The sequence below is a fragment of the Diadema setosum genome, chromosome 21, assembly GCF_964275005.1.
Source record: "Diadema setosum chromosome 21, eeDiaSeto1, whole genome shotgun sequence".
Classification (NCBI taxonomy): Eukaryota; Metazoa; Echinodermata; class Echinoidea; order Diadematoida; family Diadematidae; genus Diadema; species Diadema setosum.
The window spans coordinates 20708940-20736430 of NC_092705.1; the positions used below are offsets into that span (position 1 = coordinate 20708940).

Consider the following 27491-nt stretch of genomic DNA (forward strand, 5'->3'; position numbering starts at 1 on the left):
CACTAATATCGGGTATGTCCACCCCTGGCACGAATCAGAGATGCGCGTAGGCGTTGCGGCATGCTGTCCACCAGGTTGTTGATGACGTCGACAGGTATGGCTTCCCACTCTTCCCTCAACGAAGCTGCTAACTCCTGCAGGTTTTGAGGAATGACCTCTCTGTCGTTGATGGCTCGGCCTAGGGCAGCCCATGCATGTTCTATGGGGTTCATATCTGGGGAACAAGCTGGCCATGGCATCTGCTCAACCCCCTCTGCCTCTAGGAATTCTGTAACTACAGCTGCCCTGTGCGGTCTAGTGTTGTCATCCTGCAGTCGGAAATTGAACCCATACACACATCTTGCATAGATGGAAGGCAGTGGACCTCCAGTATCTCCCTTTAGACAGCGGCGTTCACGTTACCATCAGGCACCACCAGTGGCGTTTTTCCTCCGTAATGGATTCCGGCCCAGACCATCACTGAGCCTCCTCCACCTTGGGTTGTCTCGTGGACACAGTCATCCAGAAGACTTTCCCCAGCTTAACCGATGAACTCGCTGTCTCCCATCTCTACGTTCAAGGATAAACCGGCTCTCGTCCATGAAGATGACGTGTTGCCAATGTCCCAGCTGAAGCCCCCTGTGCTGCCTGGCCCAATGGAGACGAGCTGCTGTGTGGCGAACCGTCAGGCGTGGACATCTAACCAATCGTCGTGCTCGGTAGCCATGTTGTATCAATCTGCGATTGACTGTTGTTCTTAAGACGTTGATTCCATGATGTCTCCTCCACAAGCGTTGAAGACGACTCGCTGGCAACTTCCTGTTTCTGCCGCTAAGATTAAGCAGTTGGCGATCATCTCTTCTTGTTGTCAGTCTGGGACGTCCCGGTGATTTCCGTTGCCGCACATTTCCTCTCTCACGATGATGCTTTAATTAAGATTTTAGAGACTGCACCCTGTGAAATCCCTAGGATTTCTCCTATCCAAGTCTGCTTGTAGCCCTCCTGCCTCAGTGCTACCACTCTCTCGCGCATTGCCGTTGGCATTGGACCAGGCATTGCCTAGTGGGACTCTGTACCGATTTTTAAGGCAAACAGTACAGGAAACTTGGAGAAAAAAAAACCAACTTCCTTTACACGGAGCAAAATCAGCATTGCACATATCCTTATAGTCTGCGCAAGGTAGCATGATTACGTAATTACACATTCTTCATGTTCAACTATCACCTGAATAATGGGGTAACATTACGTAATCAATAACATACCAGTTCATTTACAGACAGCTTTTAAAATGCAAACAAAACGCCCGACTTTTATTCAATACAAAATTATTCCACCTTTTTGACCAACAGTGTATAATACTTCACACATTTTGAAGGCATATGCTCGATTTCATGGTATTAGCACTCACACATTACGTTGGCCCAATGCCCGGTTTCATGGTATGGAATTATACTTCACATACACTTTGCAGTTGTACGCCAGGTTTCATTGTATTAATTAACACTTAAACATTTTGTAGGCATATGCCCGGTTTCATGGTATAATACTTCACACATTTTGTAGATATATATGTCCGGTTTCATGACATTAATACTCACACATTTTGTCGACATAATCATGCCCGGTCACACATTTTGCAGGCATATGCCCGGTTTCATAGTATAATACTTCACACATAATTATTGTGGGCATACACACGGTTTCAAGGTACACCACTTTACACATTTTGTAGGCACCCGGTTTTATGGTATAAAACTTACACAGTTTGTGGGCATATGCCCAATTACATGATACTTAGTCTGGTTTCCACACCCTTTGCCAACTGGACTCCGCGGTGACGAAGTCGCCGCCTTTGCCGAAGGAAAGACAAAACCACCTTAAACTATACTAGTTTTCGACGTTGAGGGCGTCAATATCCTGAATAGCGAAATAGTACGGGCAGAGGGTCTGGAAGCCAGACTACATTGTACTATACTTCTCACATTTTGTGAGCATAATTATCTTCATGTTATAACGCTCACATATTTTGTGGGCAAATGTCCGGTTTCATGGTACAAACCTCACACATGCTCAGTTTTATGGCAAAGATAGTATTCGTATTGCGGGAGTGTGCCCGCTTTCATGGTACATTTCACACAATTCTTGCTCATATGCCCGGTGTAATGGTATAGTCCATATAAAACTTTCCATATCTTGTTGACATGTTCTTGGATTCATTGTATAACATATCACACATTCTTTTTGGAGGTGATGGGATATGTTTGGTTTGGGTTGGACATTCCCCACTCCCTGGGTGTGGACGCTCTTGTCCACACACATTCCCCACCCCATGGGTGTGGACGCTCTTGTCCACACACATTCCCCACCCCATGGGTGTGGACGCTCTTGTCCACACACATTCCCCACCCCCTGGGTGTGGACGCTCTTGTCCACACACATTCCCCACCCCCTGGGTGTGGACGCTCTTGTCCACACACATTCCCCACCCCCGGGTGTGGACCCTCTTGTCCACACACATTCCCCACCCCCTGGGTGTGGACGCTCTTGTCCACACACATTCCCCACCCCCTGGGTGTGGACGCTCTTGTCAACACACATTCCCCACCCCCTGGGTGTGGACGCTCTTGTCAATAATATTATTTCACTTTTCTCCATAAAATTCCAGAGCAAAAAGGGACGGTAGGCCCTATTGGTAGAAAACAGATAGGGCCTATACTTATGCTTGTGCGAAAATGTGCGAATCAGCAATTACCCATCTTTTGACATAAATTTTTTTTAATGATCTCAGGTTTGCTGCTCCTCATCATCTTTATTTATTCAGAGACATTTCCGTCTGAAAAAAAGGCACATCAGCGAAACAAGCCTGAAATGAGGGAAACGATTCTTTTGTTCGTGACGATACATGATTACACAATCGTTATATATTGTCATGGCACCTGAATGTACTCGTTAAGATGCACATAATCATGATGTGTCGGCGACAATCATTACATCAAAGAAAGACTGCAGTGAACAGCCCGTGTATACGTATATTAGGTCCATGGTACAAAGGAGAGATTTTTGTCTCTTCTCCTTTTGTATTGAACACCTCCGTGGACAGACAGAAGAAAGGAGCATACCACAATGAAAGGGCGATATACCTGCCTGGCGTTTACCTGCTTTTAGATATCTAACTAGTAGCACCCGTGGAAATCCACGGATCTGAGGGCCTTATATTCTTTGTTTTCATATTTGATCTTCCACATTTTGATTGATGAAACAATATTAAATGTTTTCTCATTTCTTCGTTTAATTGTGCTCTCTTCTACCCATGACTAACGCTCACAGAGAAATTCAATATTATGTGCCGCCATCCGGTCCATATGGGTTGGAATCTCCTCGCCATTTGCTTTTATTGTAGAACTTCGAGTTTCGAGGGGTTGGCAGCACCCGCTGAAATCCGAGGGTTGTCTTGTCCCTCACCCGCCGCCCCCCCCCACATAGATTTCCACCCCCCCCCCCCCAAAAAAAAAAGTAAAAAAAAAAGATCGGAGAAAATTACTATAAAAACTCTTATGGAATTTCCCGAAAATTCCGTTGAAACGGCTTGACATTTTTACTTTGACATATTCATATTTCTTTTCTCACGTTATGAGAGAAAAAAAATGTAACTATTTTCTCCTTCGTTTCCGCCCTCCATTTTTCTCGTTTTTTTATTATGCAACTTTGTTTGATGGATCATAGAATCACCCGCTTATCTTCTTCAGACGGTTTTATAATTATAGTTGATATTATTATCACTATTGTTATTATTATTATCATCATTATTCGGGGGAGAGGGAAATCATAGCCATTACTTTTTTTAGACGCATCGATATAGGGATGAATGCAGGGAAGGAAAAAAGTTAATATCTTTTTTTTTGTCTAATCGTAAGGTAAAAGTTACTTTTCGCTTTAGAAAAGGTTCAAATAGCTTTGTTGTCACTTATATTTCTTTCCTCATGTATTAAAAAAAACATCCGTTTGTGCCTCATCTGCCCACTCTTTCTTGATGGATCATAGTACCCGAACCCCCCCCCCCCCCTTTATTTTATTATTATTATTTATTGCGTGATGTTGTGCTGAGTAGGCCTACTTCATGGAATTCTAGTGTTTTTGTTGCTGTTGTTGTGCTTTTCCCCTTAAAAGTACACTCATCATTCCACTGTTCAGTTTTACCAATAATGGGGGAGGGAGAGAGAGAGAGAGGGAGAGAGAGAGGGAGAGGGGGAGGGGGAGAGAGGGGGGGGGAGGGAGCTCGAGAAGAAGAATTGTAGCGTGGAAGGAGTAGCAGAAAGAGGACAGGAAAGACACGGAATTATTATATTGTCTTAAGAGTGAATTAGTCAACTTTTATAAGAGTGTTAGAGTTTGCCTGTTTTCAAAAAAAAAAAAAAGGAGGTACTTTCGTCGTATATAGTACCTTCACTGGCATTAATTTTGATTAACATTGTGTTAATTGGTACCTGTAAATTCGACAAATTCTGCATACAGACAAGTTTTCATTATTGCATGGTTTCCATGGTTTCAGTTTGTTATAGAACAAAATAAGGGTAAAAGGTAGGCCCTAGGCATCCTATGCAACTGATAGGCCTCCAGTAGCTATTTCATCGATGAAATCAAACAATATTGCATTGTCCGACACAGTCATATTATAAAAGATTTATGAATGTTTTTATTTGAAAGTAAGTGGTAACGTAAGCTTCAAGTGAGAATCTTGATATTGGGAATCTAGTGTTCTCACGACATACTCCATTGTACTTGTAGGCCTACTCGGATAGTTATGAAAAGTATTTCGGAAATGATCATAGCTTCATTTTGGAAGGTTAATAAAGATTATGAAGAACTTGAAATCCCAGTCTTGTGGCAATTTCATTTAAGCCGCCTGGCCCAAATAAGTCCGCAGTGACCAATTTTGTTTAGTATTATTGCCTGCATAGCATTTAAATTTACCAACCCATCATCGTATGACTTACTATATAATTATGGTATGAGTTCAAGTTCAAGATTAAAATATTTTTTTTTCATCATTTTGATATCATATAGATACAATGAAAATTGTATACACTGACAATAATGTACATCGAAGGAGCGTGGGCACAAATGCAAATCTTGTATCGGGTAGGGCCTACATTTTATTCTGCAGATAGGCATCAACGACAGACAAACAAAACAAACAAATAAATAGTGCAGGATACGACATGTACTGTAAATGTAGGGAAAATTAATTACAAGTATTGTAGGCCTATACAAGTTACAAGTTTTTTTTCAGTATCAAATTACGTCATGGTGCTGTGTCATGCTGACTTCATTCTTTGTTTTATTTTCATTGATTTTTTTAAATGTATCTATCTTACTACAATGCTCATTGATTTAGCTAGGTCCGTCTATAAATACCACATTTTATTAACGAAGTAGAAGGGGTGGATACAGCAACCAAGAGATGTGAGAGACGCCGCTGATCATTTCGGCGACTGCGCATATTCTGCTGCGGAGACTACGATAGTCTCGCCATTTTGAATTCCAATGGCGCTTCCGTTGTCAATGTAAACGATGTGCAGCTGGGAAGAAATGCAGTAGAATTCCCGTGGTGGAAAGCAACATTAACCAACAACAGACTTCTGTTTTGTAAGTATGGTTTACTGTGAAGATAACATATTTTATGCACGGATGTGCACCAGAGCAGATTTAGATACTAGAGAGGCATCTTAATGCGACTGGTTCTGTCTGCGATCATTACGAACAAATCAATGGAAGGGTGTCATGCCCAGTCCCACATGTCTTCATTTATGTCGTGTAAATAATGTGCCTGTGAACAACGCGATTCCGCGCCACTCCCAGCCACGACGGAGCTCGGAGGGATGCGCTCAGCTCAGACAACTAATCACCTCACTCTGCATTTGACCATTTGCATGAAATTTACAAGACGAACAAAAAGTGAGCCTTCAATTGGGAGTTTCATACTCGATTTGAATTTGGCAAATAAGTCGCACAACCTGCATGCGCAGATGCACACACAACCTAACGTTAGATGTACAGTTAGGGTAGGCCTACCGGTTTTCGACACTTCAGCACATTTCCTTGTTTACCATCAATACTACACCATTTTACCTAGGAATTTCGATATGAAGTTGAGCTACAAAGGCCAATAATAATATGCCTTGAACGAATTCCCATTTTAATGCACTCGTGTTCAATTCTTAAGTGATTTCCGTCACGCCATCGCTGGCATCAGATTTCGACACCCAGCATCATTTTTCAACACAATCACAGCGCGCATCACACATAAATCACATGGCGCGTACAGTACACGTACACTGCATTGTGGACGCAAACCAGCAATCATACCAGCGCAAGAACTTGTTGTTTCCTCTATAACGTGTCTTAATATGGGAATGTCGAAATCTGGTGCCACATTCTCAAAGCCAACTCTTTCTACAAGTTTGCTCATTTATCACGAATTCAGCCATGAAATTACTAAAGACGATTATGAAATCAAACATCAGGATTTGGCAAACAAACTGATACTAAAGTAAGATAACCGGCATGAGTGAATTTCATTTTATGGCGATACAAAATGCGTCATATTGTTTTGAACCCCTAAACGTGGCTGACATCAACATTTCTGCTGACACTGTGTTGTTTTTCTCCTAAATATTCTACCGTGGATAATGATGACAAGTGACAAACGGTGTTTATATAAGACTAGAAATGTGATTGATAACTTGGTTGATTGTTGAAGTCAGACGTTTGTATTGAGTGTAAAATTTAATAAGAATTATCTGCTGGGTGTCGAAATATGGGTCCTGTCGAAAACTGGTGCACTAACGGTAACTTACACAGCTACCACCCCCCCCCCCAAAAAAAAAAATAATAATAAATTGGAAACCCAGCCAGTCCCAGTGTCCCAGACTTTAAAACAATGTAATTCTAATTGTATAAGGCCAAAGTCTAACCCCAGGTAGCCCGACCAGACGCTGTTAATACGCTATGCGAATACAGCGTCTGACCAACGAGCGGTCACCTACAAAGTGGGGAACCACAACACAACTACAAAACTTATGAAAATTCATACGTTCTTTATAAACAATGTACACGTTACCAAACGTTACTCACCTTAAGTGCATGCTTGTATTACAGAAGGTTCGTAAGTCCATTGAGAGCCCTCGTGATAAGTCCGTGGAACCAAAAAATGATACTTTCTGGCGGATTCCCTAACACCGTCAGGGTTCATCGTTGCAGAATTCAAAATGGCGCCTTGATCTCTGCGGAAATCTTTTGCGTGCGTGCAATGCGCTGCTTGAGTGTTGGTGTAGCAGCACGGTCGACAGCGCGACCTTTTGAAAGGGCATTCAGATCATGTGACCTCCCGGATATTGGAAATGGCCTGGCGTGAAAGACGATGTACCGTTCGTGAACCGTTCACACATGCTGCATATAACCATCATTTTAGGTAAGTTATTAAATCTAAATTTCAATATTCATAGCATAGATATGAAGTCTCATTATCATTTTGTTCGTCAGATGAGTTTGAAGTGACAAAAAAATGATCTAAAGTATCAAAATTCAATCCGATCGCATGCGATCGTTGGACCCTCTTCGTGTTTGGAGCTTCGTTGGTACAGCCCTGTCGCGCTACGTATGTACAGCGGCGACTGGGCTGTGTATAGTTAAACCCCAGGGTGCTCCTTGTACACAGTTTATGATAATACTTTGGGAGCGCCCAGCAGAGTCAAAAGAGTGCTATCTCTCTGTTGAAAAAGAAACACAAATTTTCACGCAACTTATACATGTACTTCTACTTCTACGGTGCTTCTCATCAAAGCCTGTTCAGCAACTGGATGAGGGTTTGTGGTGTGGTGCTTCAGACAGTGGATGCCATTTTGTGCTTTGTGCTCTTTCAAATGTATATCCAGTTGCTCATTGTGCAATTAAGTACAGTAAAAACAAATCTCTGCCATGCTTACATTGTTGTAGTTGGCTTATGGCTCTCTTGAACTGCTCAACAGAGGGCAGTTCAATGATGTGTTGAGGAATCCTATCCCAGTCTCTGATTGTCCTTGGGGAAAAAACTGTATTTGTAGGCATCCAAGGTAGAGCCGGTTCTCATAAAATGTTGATGTTGACTGCTTCGTGTTGTTCTTTGTCTCTGTTTGATGTAGTGTGGTATGGCTTTATGGGTACTGCAATTTGGTTGTTTATTGCCTTGTAACTATAAGTTTCGTATTTTACCAGCAAAAGGCCTACTTTTATAATATGTTTCTTATGAATACGATACGTTCACTTGTAAATTTCCACATTGATCCCATGTAGTCTTGAAAAAATGTTTTTCTACGAGTTCATCTCCATACCTCCCGGTCATTGTTTGGCTTTCGATGCAACCTTAGCGTGGCACTTTGTGCATTGGCGATATGAATACGCATTCGGAGAGTCGCGATGATTTTAGCCTTTGAACAAGGCCCTTTTGCTGCATGCTCTATAGTGGCGAGCGAAAGGGTCCGAGTGGATAGCGCAAATCAGGGCCGGCGCAGCCGTGGGGGCCGTGGGGGCTCGGGCCCCCACACTTTTTGTGCACCATACAAAGGAATACATAAGGTGTCATCACTTTGTTAGCTCATGAAACCCGGAAGTGGGCCCCCACACTTTTGAAAACACTGCGCCGTTCCTGAAATCGCTCTAAAAGGAGCATAATTACATGTATGGCACTTGTCGATAGCAACCATCCAAAATATCAATCCACTTGCCGATACGATCTGTGGACTGTGATTCGGCTGTTGACAATTGCATTTGTTTTTGTGTGTTTTCTTTGATCTGTATGGTGAGAGTGTGGTATTCTTAAGACTTCTGGAGATAGGCTGTTGATTACTGTTGGTGGGAGGTGATTCTAAGCCAGGGGGGTGCTCATGAAAAATGAGTGTAGACCCTCTAGAGGTCTATGTATTTTGGGTAGAAATCTACTGCCTGGTGCTGCTCTGTGTTACAACTATTAATTTCAAACCCTTTACACAGAGAAATATCATTCAAAATCCTGACATGCAGTTGCATCACAAGAAAAATTGAGATAAGACAAACATAAATCATTTTGGAAACACTTGGATGGAAACATATGTAGAAATAACAAAGTTTCTTATAAAAAATGATGTTGAAATGTAGTGATGTTTTCATCAGAATAAAATCCCTCAAATTTTTTTTATTCCATTTTTCTCACTGAAGTCAGGATGCGGCTTATCCAACGTTGCAGCCTTATCGCCAGAAAATGCGGTATTTAGGGCACATAGTTGACGTTGTGTATGTAAGAACATAACTTGTAGTATACACGTATTAAATGTAAGTATTTGCTGCTTAAATTGTTATGTGATACCATATCAGGGACGAAAGCATCAGTAGCATTTCTTGCAGTGACCAATAGCCTGTATATTTGCCCTAACTCTCTTTATAGTTTTTTCTCGCATGCTTTGTCAAAACAGTCTGGTAGGAGGGATTCTCTGCACCAAGGCACAATGGCTTCCAAACCATTCCACACGTCAACCAAAGAGCCAGTATCGATGAAGCTAAGGTAAGTACAAGTTTGTGTTCATATTATGACAGTAGACATATTATTACCAAAAACCATAACCTAAGTCCTGTGACAGATGGTACAACAACAACAGTCAGTCCGCAGCACGTATGCTAATGAGCCGATCCGGCAAGATTTATTCAGCACTCTCGTTGACGATCTTTGTGTTCGAAAGGTGTCTCGTCGTGCGAGATTTTGCGAGACTTTGATAGGGCTATGGTTTTCACAGTGTAGCGACTTGTACATACATTCGTCATGGCTACAAGTCACGGTAAATTGTTTTCCAGACTTTGATCTTTATTTTGATACTAAATTTGCCCATAACATCGGATGTGATCATGACTATATAATCAGTTGAATTTGCATAAATTTTACCTGCTTTTCATGGAAGATTTTGTCGTCTAAAGTTCTTTTTTGGTTCCTGACCGGATTAAGAAACTGTTGTTTCTGATTTTGGCTTCTTCGTAGAGAGGAAACTTAGATGCTCATCATATATTGGAGTCAAGGAGACGCAAGCATGATTTATACTAGTTTTTCCGTTTTGAAATGTCTGTAAAATTCACTCCTAAGCCGAAAGTATGCTCCGCACAAAGTGTACAGTGGCGCGAAAGAGCTGTCTCATTGGACAGTGCGTGCATTCAGCGCTTGAACTACACGCGTGCCAAGAAACCGCAAGTGGCATGAAACCGTTATGTAGCAGCGTAATGACGTAATGCAAGCGCTGAGTGCAGGCGCTGTCCAATGAGAGAGCTTACTCTTGAGATTGCACGGTTTCAAGCTGATCAGCACTGACATTGATGTATATTTTACTGGTTCCTGACCGGATTAAGCAACAAATTGTCAAGATATTTACATGGATACAAAGATTAGGAGATGGACTACCAAATAAAGCATTTTCATTGAGACGCAAGGTGAATTTGGTATTTTTTTGACGTCTTGAAAGTGTACTGCACGAATTACTTTTTTTCATCATTTTTCAAGCTCAAATTACGCTATGATATTTTTCATTTACAATAATTTGAGTAACATGTGACGATAGTTTACATATTTTCCTTGAATTTGATACCAAATTTGTGAACATAAGGTGTATTTTTGTTGCAGAAAGCCCAAGGACAAAATCCCCTTACGCAGCTCATTACGTATGCAAGCCTAAAGCGGGCTTGCATACGAGTTGAATAAATACGAGCGAATTATCGGGTGCTGCGGACTGACTGAACAACAACAACAAAAAAACATTTCATAAAACAAAATATAAAGAAAGAATAAATGGGTACCGTTACAGCGCCATACATTTAGATTCTTATGACATAGAATTTGGTCCTGAGGATTAGGTCCAGTGGTAAAAACTTATATTTAGTGCAGTTCAGAGGTGTTTGGAAATGCCATGTACAATGAGATGAAATTCCCATAATAATACTTTAGTTTCAAAATTAGATTTTCATGCTGTGATAACATAGTGGTATTGTGATTTGAGTAGTGTAGTGTATGTATTCTATATAAATTTTAAGATTTGGGAAAGTTTTGCAAATATGATGCAAAATTTGGTATTAAAGAAAGGCATGAAAATGTTCTTATTCACTCTAATATTCGGATTGACAAAGTTTGTTTTTCATAGTATTTTGAAAGATGATGTCAAAGTAAAGACAGTCATTAAACCTCAAATACTCCCCCCCCCCCCAATTTTTTTTTTTTTTTTTAAGCCAACAACATGGATTGTATTGATGTAGAGAAGATATTAAAAAAACGTAAGGCGTAATCAATATTAAAAAAATTTAAAACACTGCATACTGTGTTGTCTGTTTACATTATATTTATGTCTTGAAATGAGAATGTAATGTATGTCAAGCATGGTAATCAATCTAATCATTGTTGCAGGGGACTGAACACCTCCAAGAAGGTGACCCGGCAGCTGGAGATTGATAGTCGCAGGATGGAGGAGAGACTGAGGGAGCTCAAGTTGGCCATGAATCGGGAGAAACAGGAGAGAGAGTGAGTAGTGGTATCCATGACAACCAACTGAGGAGTAATCCCATCCAATGGTGCAACTTTGGTTTAAAGATGACAATGACAAGAGTGTAATCAGTCAGTCACAGAGACTCCAACCCCAAGCACCTTCTGATCTGGAGATTCTCCCGCCTGAAACCCCTAGCAAACAGGAGACCCAAGTTTATGTGTGTGAAGGGCGAAGTTCCTAGGGTTATAGATGCTCTCTGGTGCTATCTAAGGCTTATTTTTGCAACATACAATAGCAATTTAAGTAAGAAATCCTTTCCAACGGGAGATATTGAGCCAGGGCGGGAGAAATTGAATCTCAAACGGGAGAACGGGAGATTTTGCAAAAATGGGTTTTCGGCGGGAGATCTCCCGTCGAAAACGGGAGAGTTGGAGTCTCTGCAGTCAGCATTCATTGAATTCACATTGATTCAAGATGTGCCTGCATTCTTCATGCAGAGTTCCTACAGCTAGCAACAGCAGTGTACTGTTCGTAAGTCAATATTCATTCATCAGTAAATGTGCTTTGTTTTCATGACTCGCAGGAGACAGGGTAGTGCTGGATCTGGTGGAATCTGGTCGTCGGGGAAACCTGGCGCCTTGACAACACATGGCAATGAACTCGTGAAAAAGAAGAGTCCTACCAAACCTGCAAAGCCTGGGGAACAGAAGGTATGCTTTCTCTCATGTGGAGCCAAATCCTACAGGGCAAATATTACTCTCAGCCTTCATTTATTCAGTCTAAAAATTTAGGTTGAACTACTACCACCAGATTCAAAGTTCTTCCAGGACCACTGTCCAAAAGCTTGCTCCAACAACGATGACTTACCAATGTTCATTATAAAGCTGGCATTTAACCAGCGTACTTTACCAGTTTTGAAGAGTTAAAACCATAAACAGTAGGAATAGGCTCCTCTTTTTCATTTCTATTTTTACTGAAATGTGTCAATTTCAATTTAGCATGTGTCAATACTAGGAATGACTTGATACTCACTTTTTGTCACATAAAATTTGTTCTCACTTTATGTCACTGATGTCTCTGTCTTTTGATAATGATGCAATAGCTTTGCATTTTTTTGAACACATCAACTTTATTGCAGATTGAAAAATGTTAAATCAAGTCTCTTTTTGGTTTTTATGTTGTCTGTTCATAGGTCCGAAAGATCAAAGTTCTCAAGGATACACCAATAGGTGAGTTCTGTGTTTGTCATTTCTCATTTTTATTTTCTTTTTCTTACACTGGCTCTGACATAGTGGACTCTCGTTGGTGACAAGACCATTTCAGAGTTAAACTTCTCGTTTGAAGTCAGAGACCTTCAAAACTGAACTTTCTGAGATGGTGCACTTAAAACTTCTCTGATTTGGTCACATATATTCTGTCCGATGAAATTCTTGAATCATTCAAGATAACAGATTTTTCTCCCATAAATTCATACCTGCTACTTACACAATCAATCACACAATAACAGTATCCAAACCACAAATTCTACGGCTTTGCCATCACTTCTACTTCTGAATTTTCAATGTTTGCAGCTTTGAATTATGATGTATGATAGGTTTGAGGGAAACATGTGGTACTCATGCTCAGATCTGATCTATCCTTAAAGTTAGTCCAAAGTTCATGAAAAATAAAAGGAGAAAAAAAAATCCATTGTATGATTAATGCATAGTGCACTTGCAAATGGAAATGTTCAAGTCAAGTAAAGAATTGTATTGATGTTGTAGCACAGTTGTGAATTTGTAAAGAAAAGTGGACACTAAGATTGTTGCTCCCTTGCACCAAATAACATTGACTGAAACAGAGGTGCCAAATCGTGCCCCCAAGAAGTACCCAGCTGGAGAGCCGATGACGTCAGTGAGGAAATCCTTCTCTGGGCCAGCGTGTGGTCAGTGTGAGGAGCGAGCCGTGGCTTTGGTGAGTTCTCATTGAAACGACAGTGAAAGGGATAGTATAATTTTGGTTGAGACCTGGCTTCAGGTTTCTGACTTTTGTTGGTGAGATAATGAGAAACTTCTTATGAAATATGAAAGAGCATGTAATTCGAAGAAGAGTTCAATGTTTATTTGATGAAAATTGATTTTTGAATGGCTGAGATATCCAAAACAAAGCAATACCAAGAAAAGGTGGGACCCACCTTTTATTAAGATCACTTTGTTTTTGGATATATCAGCCACTTCAAACCCGATTTTGATCAAAAAAACTCTGAATTCCTCTTAGAATGATATGCTCTGTAACATTTCATAGGTGGTTTCTTAGTATCTCGCAAAAAGTTAAAAGCTCCATCTTCATCTCCACCAAGACTATTCTGTCCCTTTAACATCTACTGTAAAAGTGGAAATTTTTGCGCTTTCCATACAACCAGAAGTTAGCAATAAGATAACAGCACTCATATATTTATGGATGCCAAGTTCCAGTAATTGATGTCCTGATTCCGCGTAATTGAAAACACACAAAATTCATCTTACCCAGCTGAATGTGAAAAATAATGCAAAAATATCCACTTTTACAGTATATGATGCCTTCCATGGTGGGACAGTGAGTCTGCTGCTTCATTGTAGGGAGTCAATGAGAGTAGGTTTGTCCAAGGGTTTGTCTCAGTTAACCAGAGTACGGGATGGAAGGGGGAGGGGGATTCTTTCACATTCAGTGGAAGTGTTTAACCCATTAACTGCCATTCTCTAATCAAGAATGTATTACACCAACAAGATCCATTAGTGATGATTTGTATTTCATTGATTGGTAAAACTGGTGATCACATGACTGTAGAATGAGAGCAAACAAGAATTGGTTGGCCAGGAGCCACTTTGCAGTGAAATGGAAGGTGCTTTAATGAGCCCAAAACTGTCATTTTCTACAAAAGTTCAGATAGGATGGCAGAGAAAATAGAAAAGAATTGATGAAATTTAAGATCGACCATCTTCTGTATTAGAAATGAAAATAAAAAATTCATCCTGAATATTCTCCAGTTTCTGTTTGATCCATAGCAATTGAAGGGTTGTATGGCCATTTTTTGTACAAAGATAATTGAATTTAGATATTCATTGTTGCCACATGATTTGAGACAAGAGTGTTTTGATACCAACTAGAAACAAGTGGCAGCTGCTACTATGACATTTCTTTTGATACCAGTACCAGAAGCAACAAGGGACTGATATCATGGACTCTTTTCACCACTGAATGCCCCATTTTGCTAAATTGACAATTTGAATGCATTTCCTCAAGCATCACCTTAGCTTGAAATTAGCCATAGCACAAGGCAGTTTGACTATTCAGGCTGTAAAACTGTAAAGGTTTAGATGCCATGTGTACTCTGAAATGCTGACATGTTGTTTTTCTGTGCTGTCTTTCCCCTCTTTAGACTTGCATGGAATGTGGTGAAAACTACTGCGCTGGCTGCTTTGCCAAATTTCACCTCAAGGGGGCGCTCCGTCAGCATCGCTCTATCCCGTACCAACCTGACAAAGAAAAAACTTCTCCACATAACAGGTGAGATTTTCATGCTTCCATATCAATTCTTTCTAATTGAACGGCCGTACGCTTTCTGCAGTGAAGCATTGTAAACTCTTGAAAATGTGACAGGCCTTCGCGAGTCGTTAAATTTTTGAACATGGAGTACAGTAATGAACGGAGAACTGTATGCGTGTGTGTCACATTCATAGTGGTGTGAAAGTTGATATATTCACATGTTGTCAAATTTGCGAAAAGCACCCGACTCACAAAATTTGTGAAAATAAAAACCTTGCAAAATATATGGCGTATACAGTAATTGACCTTGCTCTTCCTTCTTTTTGCAGTTCCCTGTGTGGGCTCCCAGAATGTTAGGGAATGAGCAGATAGTTTGGGGTGCCGCATATGGTGTCCCGCTAATCTAGGATAGTAATACAAATACATAATTTTACAGGCACAGTGATTTTCTGCAAATATGTTCTAGAAAGCAGGACCGACATACAGTATGCACTATTTGTTTTTCTCTCTCCTTTATGTACATAAGTTTACATACACTGTATACCAAGAGACTGTTTGTGCATGTCTGTATAGCCTTTGATTCATCTAGAATATTAGAAATTGATAGGAGTTTTTAAGTTTGTCAACCTGACTTGTTTACAGCAAATCAAACATGCGTATCTTGAAGTGAACTGTTGAGCGATTCCCGTTATATTTCTGCCTTGTTATCACTGAACAGCATTGCTGCAAGTAACAGCAAGCCCAGTGTCACAAAGATTTCATCCAGTGCAGACAGCCATTCCTTGAGCAGTGAGACCAAAGTCATCATTCCTCAAACAGCGCCACCAGCAGTAAGTCAATTCTCTACAGAGATGCTTCATGTTCAGTTTCCATGATTTTAACATGCCCGCACATAAGAAGTGGTCGTAGGATGGACTGTGAGGTAGAATACTCATGTCAAAATATCAAATGACAATGTTAAGAATTTAACAACAATTAGATAATCTACAAAATGATGACATTCAGCTTTCTTTTTTTAAAACTTTGGAGTTTTAATTGTGGACAGTTGATAGTGGATAATGGGGAGATGATATAATATCGAATCTTAATGAATTTTGTTTGTTTAAGTTTTCCATCAGAGAAAATAGCTGGATAGCCCATATTCAGCTGCACTAGCTGGTCTCCTGTGGGTTACTGTTTGATGTAAGGCAAGACCACTTCACCATGTTGGGCACCCTGCTCTTTTGTGATGGATGAATGAAGCAGGATCTGTTGCATGAAAAAGTTATGACTCTCTCTCATGCACACTAGACCTCCATTTTATCACTTATGTGAGAGACATAGTGTTTTGCCTCTTACTAGAGGGGATGGTATGACTACACACAACATTGCTCAGTTAGACTTGAGAATCGAACCCAGGTCCTTTGGATCTGGGGGCAGACATACTCCTGACTGATACAAGTCACTGCCCACAATATTTTGTCCCTCAAAACATAAACCCATGCCTTTTTTACTTTGTTGAGAACACTTCTATTAATTTTACATTCATCTCTGTTGCTTACACACAAGAATCCATCGCCGGGCCCGGGGGGTAAGAGTCTCTTTGATGGCGAGTACAACGAGGAGGAGAGTGCTGCCTCTTTTGCTGCAGCTCTCGCAGAATGGAGGCAGGCTAAGAAAGGGGGTCAGCAAATTCAGAATGGTCAGGATGGAAAGAAAAGTGGTGAGTGCCCCTTTGGTTATCGCTCTGTACCCAGCACCTTTATCAAATGTTTATTAAGATGATCACACATAGTTTTGGATATCAAGTCATATGCTATGGATGAAAAGAACTCATATTATCAAGTTTTTTTTCTAGAAGAATTTACTGGTATGAGAAAATTCATGAGAATGAAACTTGTAAAACCACCTCAATAAAAGTAAAGTTCTAAAGACAGAGAGACAATTGTATTTACTGTTTTCACTTTACTTACCAAATATTTGATATTTGGTGAGCTCATTTGCTCATCTGTTCGCACCCCCCTCTCCTTTCTCGTTTTGCTGTGTTTCATTATTGTTACATATGCCTAACTCTCATCTTTGTACCTGATGACACAGTCCATGACATGGGTAGCGGAACATCTGCAGTGGACAACTCGGACAAGCGGCCAGTAGAGATCAACTTCCATGACAACGAAGCGCTGAGCTATGCGGATCGTCTTCTGCTGAAGAAGCACCGGCGCACCGAGCTACCCTCAGCGCTGAGCCCTACCCCCAGCCAACTGGCTGACCACTACCTGACCAGGGGGGCTGAGTCCCGGACGGGAGATACTGAGTTGACCAACGGACACTACAACCCCTCAGGTTAGTGTGCTAGGTTCAGATTCCTGTGAATCCTGGAGTGAACCAGATTTTAGGGCACAACAACCAGATACATCTTACTTCTGTGTAGAGAAACAGTCTTCCATTCCTGATCTGGCCAACAGGGGAAAACCCACTCTTTAGAGCTTAATGTCCAGACTACACAGGGTTGTGTTTTACCTCAGTAACACTTGTCATACTTGACTGGTAGTAAAGAGACGTCTTAAAATATAAGAGACTCTGAATTAGAAATGACAATTTCACTGCCTGTAAGTCACTCTCTGTGCTTGTATGATGTTACTGAAGCTGTTCAATCAAGACAAAGTGTGATTCAGCAAGGCCCCTAAATTTCATCTCCCCTTTCTCTGAGTCATCCTTCTCATATTCACAAGATCCTGGCACACAGTAGGCCTCAAGGTGGAAAAATAAGACCAATGAATGATTAGTTGTTTGAGCAGCAGTGAGTTAGACTCTCTGTGACAGGCAGCCTCATGATGCTTTGCAAGTGAAGTCCTGATTGTGATCCTATTGTATCCAGAGATGTCAGGCAGTGCTCATCCTTAATTCATTGATTGGAATCATCCATTTCTGCAGAGGAGGAGCTGGAGATGGCAGAGGAGCACCAACGCTATGCTGACATGTTTGGTGGTAACAGACGGACCCCTTCTGCTGAGATGGAACGTCCCAAGAGCAGCGTCACCATCATGGAAATCACAGAAGAGGTAAGAGGGCAGTGTATGAAACTCATCATAACAGGATTGGATGATTCTTACTAGTAAATGGCTGAATATGCATCCATTTCTGGAATTCAAGAGCACCTCCCAAACAGCAAAGCCTAGGATGTGCAGTAAGTGATTTATCTGCAGGATTTGTAGAATGGATTTGTAGAATGTCTTTATATAATACTGTGAAAGTGGATATTTTCACATGAGTAATTTTTTGCGCTCTGTCGAGTCAGATGAATTTTATGTGTTTTTAGTTCCACAGAATTGAGACGTCACAGAGTGGTACATATAACAAGCAAAAATATTTGAGTGCTTTCAGTTTCACGCTAGTTCCTGATCACATTAAATGCATGAAAGTGTCCACGATTACAGTATGTAAAGAATTATGAAGTTAAGAATGTGTAGAAAATGTCATGCAGCTAACTCCTCCAATAAGGTTATATATTCATGACAATGCCAGACTCTGTTTAATCATAGTAGCTTCCAGTGAATATGGCTGGTAGATGATGCAGGATTTCACTGTCCACCTACTGTTACTTTTCCAGGATGCCCTGAATGAAAAAGATATAGATGTCCAGTCAGTGTACAGTGTACAGGAGTGGGACGGAACAACAAGCACCCCCTCACCTCGCACCACCATCGTCAATTCCAAACAATCTGATGTTGTAATAGCAGAGCATGACGACTCTCCCAAACCATCCCCTGAGATGACAACTGCCGGCAAAGTAGGCTCAAGGCCAACAGAATCTGCGAAAGACAAGAAAATAAAAGCCACAACGAACCGACCACCATCTCAGGGACCAAATCAGAAAAAATCCGGAGGGAAGAATGAGAATCGACCTTCATCACAGCGAAGCAAGGTAGAGGAGAAAAAACCCTCGTCAACAGTGAGAAACGGGAGCAGTCGTGCGTCATCGCGGAACGAGAACTGTGGTAAGCAGATCGCAGATGCAAAAGGCAGCTCAAGCAGGTCAGGCAAGGAGTCGTCACGGAAACCGGACAGGGCGGGGCAGAGGAGTGGAAAAGAGAGTGCCAGGGGAAGGGCGGTGGAGCCAGAGAGACCCCCTTCCACCGGTCTCACCACCCTTCCCTCTAGGAGCCTGCAGGAGATTAGCAGGATGCAGGTTACCAAGCAACACGAGGGTTATGGAGAAGGGCTTGGTGCATTTTTTACTGGTGGCATCCTCGGAGGGGAAGCAGGTGAGAAGGTAGAGATGGGACAGGAAAAGAAGGCATCAGATCGGTTGAAGGACAGCAGAACTCCCACCAACGAACTACCAGAGTGCAGTTATAAAGGTTTGGAAATAATGCTGTGCTTTAACATATCATTCTTAGGCTTTAGAGTTAGTTATCTTTGACTTATTTCCACAGTATCTAATGTTACCCAAAAGAGCATCATGTTTTCTCTCTAATCAATTTAACTTTGCTTCTATTGTGTGTTTGGTTTGTCTTTCTTTCTCTCTCTCTCTCAGTAATACCAAATCCAAACATACATTATGTAGTTCTCAAGGAGAAAAATAGGTGACCTCGCAGTAAATTGGAGTCCCTTTATGCAATGGGCTTTAATGGCCTAGCCACATAGAAACATCACCACAGAACAAAATTGCTAAAGAATATGGTATCCCCTTTCAAGAAAAACAAAAACAAAAACCCACCAAAATTGGTGTGGGTGTGTGGAGCAACATATATTAAAAAAAATGACTTCAATGTGTATTGTTATAAATCATACCTTGATGTTAATGTTTTCTAATGACTCTTCTCTGACACTTTCAAAACAGAAGGTTAAATCTGCAGGGATGTGGATTTCAAATGACACCTGAGTCTTTAAATTGGCTGATAATTGGCTTCTGCAGATTTCAAAGATTTGGCAGATCTTTCGATGTATTAAATTTTTAAGATTGATGTGAGTCAATAAAGTGTTGCTGCATCATTCATGACAGCAATCTCAATACATCCCTTGGCTTTGATAGGTCCCTCTACTAGTTGGCGTCCAGACAGCAGTCTTTCCAACCACCCTGACCAGCCAGTGACAGTCTTCTCACCCTCCCCACCCAAGCAGTCCAGAGATGCCAAGTCTTCGGGTGCGGCTGGAAGGAAGCGCTCTTCCATCCGAACATCGGCTGAGAAGCCCATCCAACCATCGGCTGGGGGGAAATCAGAGAGGACGGGTACGTCCCGAAAGGCGTCCGGGAAGTCGTCTGGAAGAGTGAAGGCAGGAGCATCGGATGATGACCACACTATCCACTGGGTTCTCAGCCAGCAGAAGAGACTCGCCGACGACCACTCGGCTGCGTCCAGCGCCTCTACCCTACCGGACAGGAGCAGCAGCCGCATCGAGGTCGACGGCGACGACCTGACCTCGTACGATGACGATGGGCTGGCTGGTGATCGGGAGAAGGCAGACAAAGAGACCCTGGAGCAACTCACCTGGGAGCTTGCCTCAAATGAAGGCAGAATCACTGGTAAGTAGATCACTTTTAATGATGAGTTCCCCCTGTTAGTAGTGCCTGAAAGAAACATGGAACCCCTCCCACCAGAAAGTATCCAGTAATACATATCACATTTCAGTAGGGACGTCTCTTTCTTCCTAATGAAGGTATGTCCAATTACCTGTATACTGGCAATGGTACTACACAGCTTGTTAACTTCATATCACCAACAAATGTCACTAACTGTGAAAAGTTTTTACTAAACATCAGCAAGATCAGCAGAATTTTGCTATTTTCTAATTCCCCCCCAAAAAAAAATAAAAAAGAAAAGGAAAGATTTCATCCATCTTTTACTGAGATTGGATGTGTCATTTATTTGGGCTGTTTTCAGTCCATTCTGTGCTTTTTTGAACAAATCACTCAGTTGAATCTTAATGCCAGTGAAATGGAACTATATAGCTGTCCAGGTCACTTAACTATATAGTTGTCCAGGTCACTTTTATATTGCAGTAGCATTCATGCGGAGCTGTTTCAGTGTTTTTATAAAGTGCCTAGCTGCCAGGTTTACAGGTGCTCGAAGCACTCTACGACATACTTTGTAGCCAAAACTATACAAGGGCTTTAACCCATTGAGGACGAGTCCCGAGTATACTCAGGCAGGTGTCTATGGGAAATGCGTATTGTAGCAAAATTAGTCCGTCCTCGTCGGGTTAAGAGACATCGTATCATGTCACCCTCCACAGCTGATGGCCGCATCTCCAGTATGAGCCTCATCCAGGATCTGGACGAGGAGAAGATGCTCCAACTACCCGAGGAGTACCAGGACCTGGCCCTGGGCATAGTCCAGGACGATGGACTGGGATCTGGTCTCAGCACTCCCTGCAATGACCTTTCCCTGGACAGGCTCAGCGAGGAAGAGCTGCGCTCCGATTTCGAGCTCGCTGCCGACAACCAGCGCTACAAGGATGAGGTGGAAGCTCTACACTGAGAGAGGATAGAGGAGCTGATGTGATGTGGTTGCTATGGTAACAGTCATCTTGTGCAAGTCCTTTCCAAATCCTGACCAAATGTGACCGCCCACTTCAAAACCCACAAAAAAGAGACCAAAATTAATTTCCTCTTTCCTACATAGTTTCAAAGAGTAAGCTCTAAGCTTTAAAATGGTATATAACTTGCTAAAATTTGACAATCCTAATCCATTCAAAATGTGATTGAAATAAGAGAAAGTTAGGAGATGCACTTTCATAGAATTGGGGAAAAAACAGGATTTAAAGATTAGGGTCACATAGATGTGCTATGCACACGTATCAGTGGCAATATACTCTTATTTTCCAGTGAAAACAGTGCCTGTATCTCCCTCCCCACCCTCCTAAAAAAATAGCGACCCGGAAAATCTGCTAGTATCTCGATTTGAGTTTTGTTTCAAGCCGCCACATTTTGACTGTGGTAGAAAAAAGACCACTCTCCCAGGTAAGACAAACTTTAAAACTTTGAGCTGGTCAACCCAAATGGCATATTTTGGTCCATTACAGAGAATCCTAATTTGCGAATTCTTGTGATTTTTTAGCTGTGTGGTCACAAATTTCATCCATAAACAGGAACACAGGTTAGAATGGAAGGTGACAAAGTTTTGATGGAGTTTCCTATTAAATAGGCAAAGTAGAATTTGTTTCTTGAAGTTAGCCATGATTAATTTGCTGGCAAAAGAGTAGAGTTTATGGTATTTCTCAACCAGCAATGTGTTATTGATATAGATGTTTGCTTTTTTTCAGGTGTCGTCTTTTGCCCAAATGAGTCATTTCACAGTAAAACCAAAAATGTTTGCATGCATGAAACTTTTGCAAGGAGCCAAGATTCACGACAGTAGAATGCACACGAAAGCTTTTGTCTACACAATGTGTTGAATGCCAGCAGCAATTTGCAAAAGCTTTGTGCTGTTGGCTCCCACTGGCAAAATGCGGCCGCTGCTCTTGTTTGAAAGCAAAAGTTTCATGCCACAAATGTTTCTGGTTGTTCAGTATTTTGAGGTGATCCAAAATTATGATTCCCAACATGGGTTTGCACTTCGAGGGGTAAAAAAATGCTAGGATTTTCATGTTCTAGTAGTTGTCTCTCTCTATGTTTTTGATGTGCAGGACTCTATAGCAGAATTGATATATGTGTTAGTGTAGATGAAGGACAAGGTTTGTATGCGTGTGTATGTGTGTGTGTGTGAATGCTAATGAAAGACAAAGGCCACTTGTATAGGAAACTCCTTTTATTCAGACATGTGAATTCATTGTATCACTGTTGTGTGTTACATTCATAACAATGTTCATGCTACTTGACAATTATTCCAAAGTATTCTTACTGTGTTGAACAGTACTGTTAAAATTTGTTCGAATGTGTATGACATGAGCAAAGAAAAGAGCTGTTTTTTTGGTGTTTCTTTTTTTTTTTTGATACTCATGGAGGCATAGATATATAATTGATGTGTACAATTATTGTATGTGGAGACAGCTATGTTGCAAGAGTAGATTTATGTTAATTCTATACAAGACCCCGGCATCTATTGAATGGATTTCTGTGTGAATTATCTGGCTTTCCTGATGTCAACAACTAAGTATGAAGTAAAGTCATATTTGGCATCCTACTGTATACGCCATATATTTAGCGAGGCTAAATTTTCGCGATTGTGGAGTACTGTAGTGAACAGAGAAATTCATGTATATATGTGCGTCACATTCATATCAGGAACAGTCATTATTTTCGCGAATAGCACCTGACTCGCGAAATTCACAAAAATTAAAACTTCACAAAATATTCAGCGCATTCAGTGTTTCATCATAGTACCCAGAAAACACATTACATAACCTTATTGTATTCATATGAGACTTGATACATATTACATACAACCACGCTGGAATACCCAATGTAAAATATTTGATAGCAGTGGTTTAATTTGTCAGACTATAGGAGTTGCTACAGAGAACTGCAGTTGATATTGATGCTACTCTGAAATTATTGCTCTGTAATTTCATGTGCAATTCATCCTCTGCCTTCAAAGTTCCATGAATCCATTGTCTTTAAATATCGACATGGCATACTCCGTTCCGGCTAACAATGGGTCAACAAATCTCGGAATCTTCTTGATTCAAGAGTATGTATTCCTGTTATCAGTGCAACACTATGAATATGATGTGATTATTCACTTATTAAGTCACTGGAATACTACTTAAAAGTGAATAGAGAACGAACATTGCAGCTCAAGGGTATTCTAAGCTTAGATTCAGTTGGCAACAGATTGTCAAACATCTTTAAAAATTCATAGAAATAAAGACATGCTCACTTGAGATAGATGTGTGAAGACTGCCAATGTTCTGACTTTAACACACCAAGGCAACTGCTTCAAGCTACCAGATGGAGACTCGCGTCTGTATGAATCTTTGTGAAATAGTGTTCAGAAAATTGGATAAAACTTACTTTGTTACTTCAGGTCTGCTAAGACTTTATTTAGCAGGACATGTTTTCTATTCAGAGTAATAATAATCCTGTACTACTGCAGTGTAACACCTTGTGTAATCTCTTTGTTTTTCTCAGAGACACTTTTTAAGGCTCTCTTTTAAGCCTGATCAGTTCCATTTGAAGAATGTTGCATATCAAACTATAGCTGAAAACTTTCTAAAAGTTTAGCAGTTCAAATCAAGAGGATTTGATATATATTCTCCTCTTTTCTTCTAATGCCAGCTGACCAGAGAATTCTTCTATCCACCTAAGAATGATAGATGAAATTAAGAAAGCAAGTAATGGATAGATCTTTTATTTTTTTTATTTTTTTTTTTTGTTTTGGTGGTAACTACTGTATTTACCACAAGAGTTTGCAGGCTCCTCTTATGCTGTATATTGCTTGTCGAGATTTGCAATTGAGTGCCGACTATTCGTTGAAAATGTGAACAGATCTCTACTCGAATGATATATACATGTGTGTAGCAAATTCATGTATCACTTGATGTCAATTACTAGCCTGTCTTACTATTTATTTGTCATTAATTTTGTCTATACAAAATGCAGCCTAAATTTACCAAATATATATATAGTGTCTACATGTACATGCCCTAATTCTTTTAGGCCCTTTTGAGTACCAGTACTCTCCGTGATAATCATCAAGATGTAACCACTTCTTTTTAATGGAAATTGATCTTAAGATTGCTGTTGTATGGAGGTTGGAGTTTTTGTTTACCCACAATAGTGGCATGAATTCTAGATTGAATCAATTTGAAATGGATTGTTTGAATCAATCTTCTACATTGGCCTTGTAATGCTTGTCACATGGTTGTGGTGTAAAAATTAGAACAAATGAGAGAGCTGTAAACTCATGTTGTTTTTAATCTGTGGAGTTAAAACTACATCAACATTCCTTCTGTGAAACCCTTTTCACACTTATGATTTTAGTGAAATATAAATTGAATCACTTGTGTCTTATGACAATTCAGCTGTGCACTTAGGACGCAGAATAATCTACGGTGATTTTACTGGTTACCATGGGAATTGTGTGATAATCATATGTTGATATCAATGTGGCAATTTTGGTGAACTGTGCGCGCTCTTGTGCCGCTGGATATCTAGTGCAGGTGTTTCTTTGATAGGGAAACTGTCTATTTCTTCATTCTGGAGTTGTTTGACAGCAATGATTAAGAGAGTTGTAAACATTAAATTACACTCTGAACAATCAAGACTGTTTCTTTGTTTTTTTGTTTGTTTGTTTGTTTGTTTGTTTGTTTTTTTGGCTTTTTGTCTTTTGGATGCATCATCTTTGCAGTGCTATCAGAAACAGTGGTTGTCATTGGTTTACTGACATACATGTATGTATGTCATTGGTCTACTGACATACATGTATGTGTCAAGGTATGCAATTCTTTCATTGTATATTATACAGTATGTCCCCCCAAAATTACAATCAGATTTTCACATTTATAATTTTTAAAATGATTAAGTAATCTGAATGCTATTTCAGGGAATGAAACTACATGTATAGCTTCTTACCTACATTTTGCTGTAAACCCCATTTAATTTGGTTAGGTGGTCACAGAGAGATGTAGGTCATTGTAAAGCATGTAATGGGTCTGTTTCTTTCAAGTTAAGCACTTAGATGCTCTTAAAACTGTGAAAACAATGGACAAAACGTGGAGGGAAGTGATTCCTGACATGCTTTACAAAGATCATCATTTCTCTGTGACCACTGTTGAAAGCAAATCAGATGGGGTTTTCTGTAAGATGTGGGTAATAAGTTATAGTTTCATACCCTGAAATTGTGTTTGGATTGATTCACTATTTTTAGAAGTTATCTTTGTGGAGGGGACCGTTGTAATTTTTTGGGGGAATACGGAATATAAAACTCAAGAGAGAATTAAATCATGACTAGTTCATATACATGTATGTTTACAATGGCTAACCTGAATAACCTGAATATGTATAAAACTGCAATATTAGTCAAGCTCATATACCTGCAACCCAGCAGGGAATTTTAATCAGAGAGCTTAGAAGTGAAGTGATGTGTGGAAGGGAGAAAGACAATGAAATATTTGCACAGTACTTTGCTTTCTGCTTAAAGGCTGAAATCAAAATGGCATATTTGCTTTCTTGACCACCACTGTGATACAGAGCTGTTCTTAACACTGACTTTGCTCTGTTGGCCAAGCTGCAAACATCTAAAAACCAAACACCAGTGAATAGAGTTACCAGAACTGTGCATCAGAATGGATATTGAATGGGACCATGGCTTTGTTTGTTTTGTTTTGTTTTGTTTCATTTTGTTTTGTGTTGTTTTGTTTTTGCCTGAGTGAGTCTGTCTAATGGTTAAATATGATAAAAGGCTTATAGTTTAGTAGGTTACAGCTTAATGCAGTGCCAAACACTGGCACGCTTTAGCTTTTTAGTAGGATAAGGCTAAATGCAATACCAAAAAATGGGGCAATATGACATGGTATGGGGTTTTTGATGTGGGTTGGGTCACACAATCATGGGTGACTGTAATCAGACAATGGTCAGTAGATTGATTGACCAAAGAAGGTACGGTCAAGCTTGAAGAGAGAGAAGAATGGAGAAAGTCAATTATCGTACATGTATGTCAATCTCAGTGAATTTAAAAACCCTTTTCTGCTCATGCACAAATTAGAACCGTTTGTGGTTTTGTGTGGTTGTATGTCGGTGGCGGATCCAGGGGGAGCGCACCAGTCTTGCGCCTCTCCCCCTTTATTTTTTGCCAACACTAAAGAAATAAAAAGAAAAAATAGGGGGTACATGCACCCCTCCCCCTGTAATTTTGTGAAGGCGCCCCCTCTTTACGGAATTCCTGGATCTGCCTCTGTATGTATTGTGTGAGGTTGTTTTTGGTGTCCAATTTATGGCTGTATGTGTGTCTGAGGTTCATGTTTGATTTTGTGTGATTGCATAGTTTTCATCAATGAACTCACCGACTTCCTTGATTTTTGTATCAGTTGTCTGATGTTATGAGAGAAATGGTATGCTGTAAAGACATGTGCAGATAACCTGAATTAGCCATTAAGATAGTTATGTCATGAATTCACTACTTTCCATGTCATTAAAACTGTCAATAAATCATAAACTTCCACCCTTGCCCCCCTTAAAAAAGGCATCATTTCTAATACTTCAACTGTGACAAAAAAAAAAAAAAATTGGAACCAATGGACACAAGTTTTTCTTTTTGATTGCATGTCAAGAGAAAGGGTAAGAGATTACAAGAGAAACAGAGAAAGAGAGAGAGAGAGGGTGAAAGAGGACAATTCAGTTGAGATTTGGGAGTATACTGCAAATGATTGTGAGGATAAAGAGGCCAAGCAATCATCATCCTACTTAAGAGGATAGTCACCACTCTTAATACTTGTACCACTTTTTTGTGTGAAATTGTATAAAACTTAGGAACTATCTAACTTTCTAATCTAATATCCAGTTTTGATGGAACTTTTAACATTTTGTTTGTTTTAGTGCATTCTATTTACTACAGTCAT

The 27491-nt window shown here is 40.4% G+C and overlaps 1 protein-coding gene across 1 annotated transcript; it reads left to right on the forward strand.

Annotated features, from left to right (window-relative positions):
* The first annotated feature begins 5541 nt into the window (after nucleotides 1-5541).
* Nucleotides 5542-21733, forward strand: LOC140244574 (uncharacterized). The gene is made up of 14 exons (XM_072324198.1): nucleotides 5542-5625; nucleotides 9465-9553; nucleotides 11429-11542; nucleotides 12091-12217; nucleotides 12700-12736; nucleotides 13348-13460; nucleotides 14905-15032; nucleotides 15730-15841; nucleotides 16560-16713; nucleotides 17088-17333; nucleotides 17925-18052; nucleotides 18601-19351; nucleotides 20026-20517; nucleotides 21228-21733. The coding sequence occupies exons 2-14, from the start codon at nucleotides 9498-9500 to the stop codon at nucleotides 21470-21472; spliced, it is 2703 nt and encodes a 900-aa protein (XP_072180299.1). The 5' UTR covers nucleotides 5542-5625; nucleotides 9465-9497; the 3' UTR covers nucleotides 21473-21733.
* The last annotated feature ends 5758 nt before the right edge of the window (nucleotides 21734-27491 follow it).

Coding starts and splice junctions, on each gene's coding strand:
- LOC140244574 (XM_072324198.1), top strand. CDS start 9,498: ATGGCTTCCAAACCATTCCACACGTCAACCAAAGAGCCAGTATCGATG. Junction 17,334..17,924: donor CGGACACTACAACCCCTCAG/GTTAGTGTGCTA, acceptor CCATTTCTGCAG/AGGAGGAGCTGGAGATGGCA. Junction 18,053..18,600: donor TCATGGAAATCACAGAAGAG/GTAAGAGGGCAG, acceptor TTACTTTTCCAG/GATGCCCTGAATGAAAAAGA.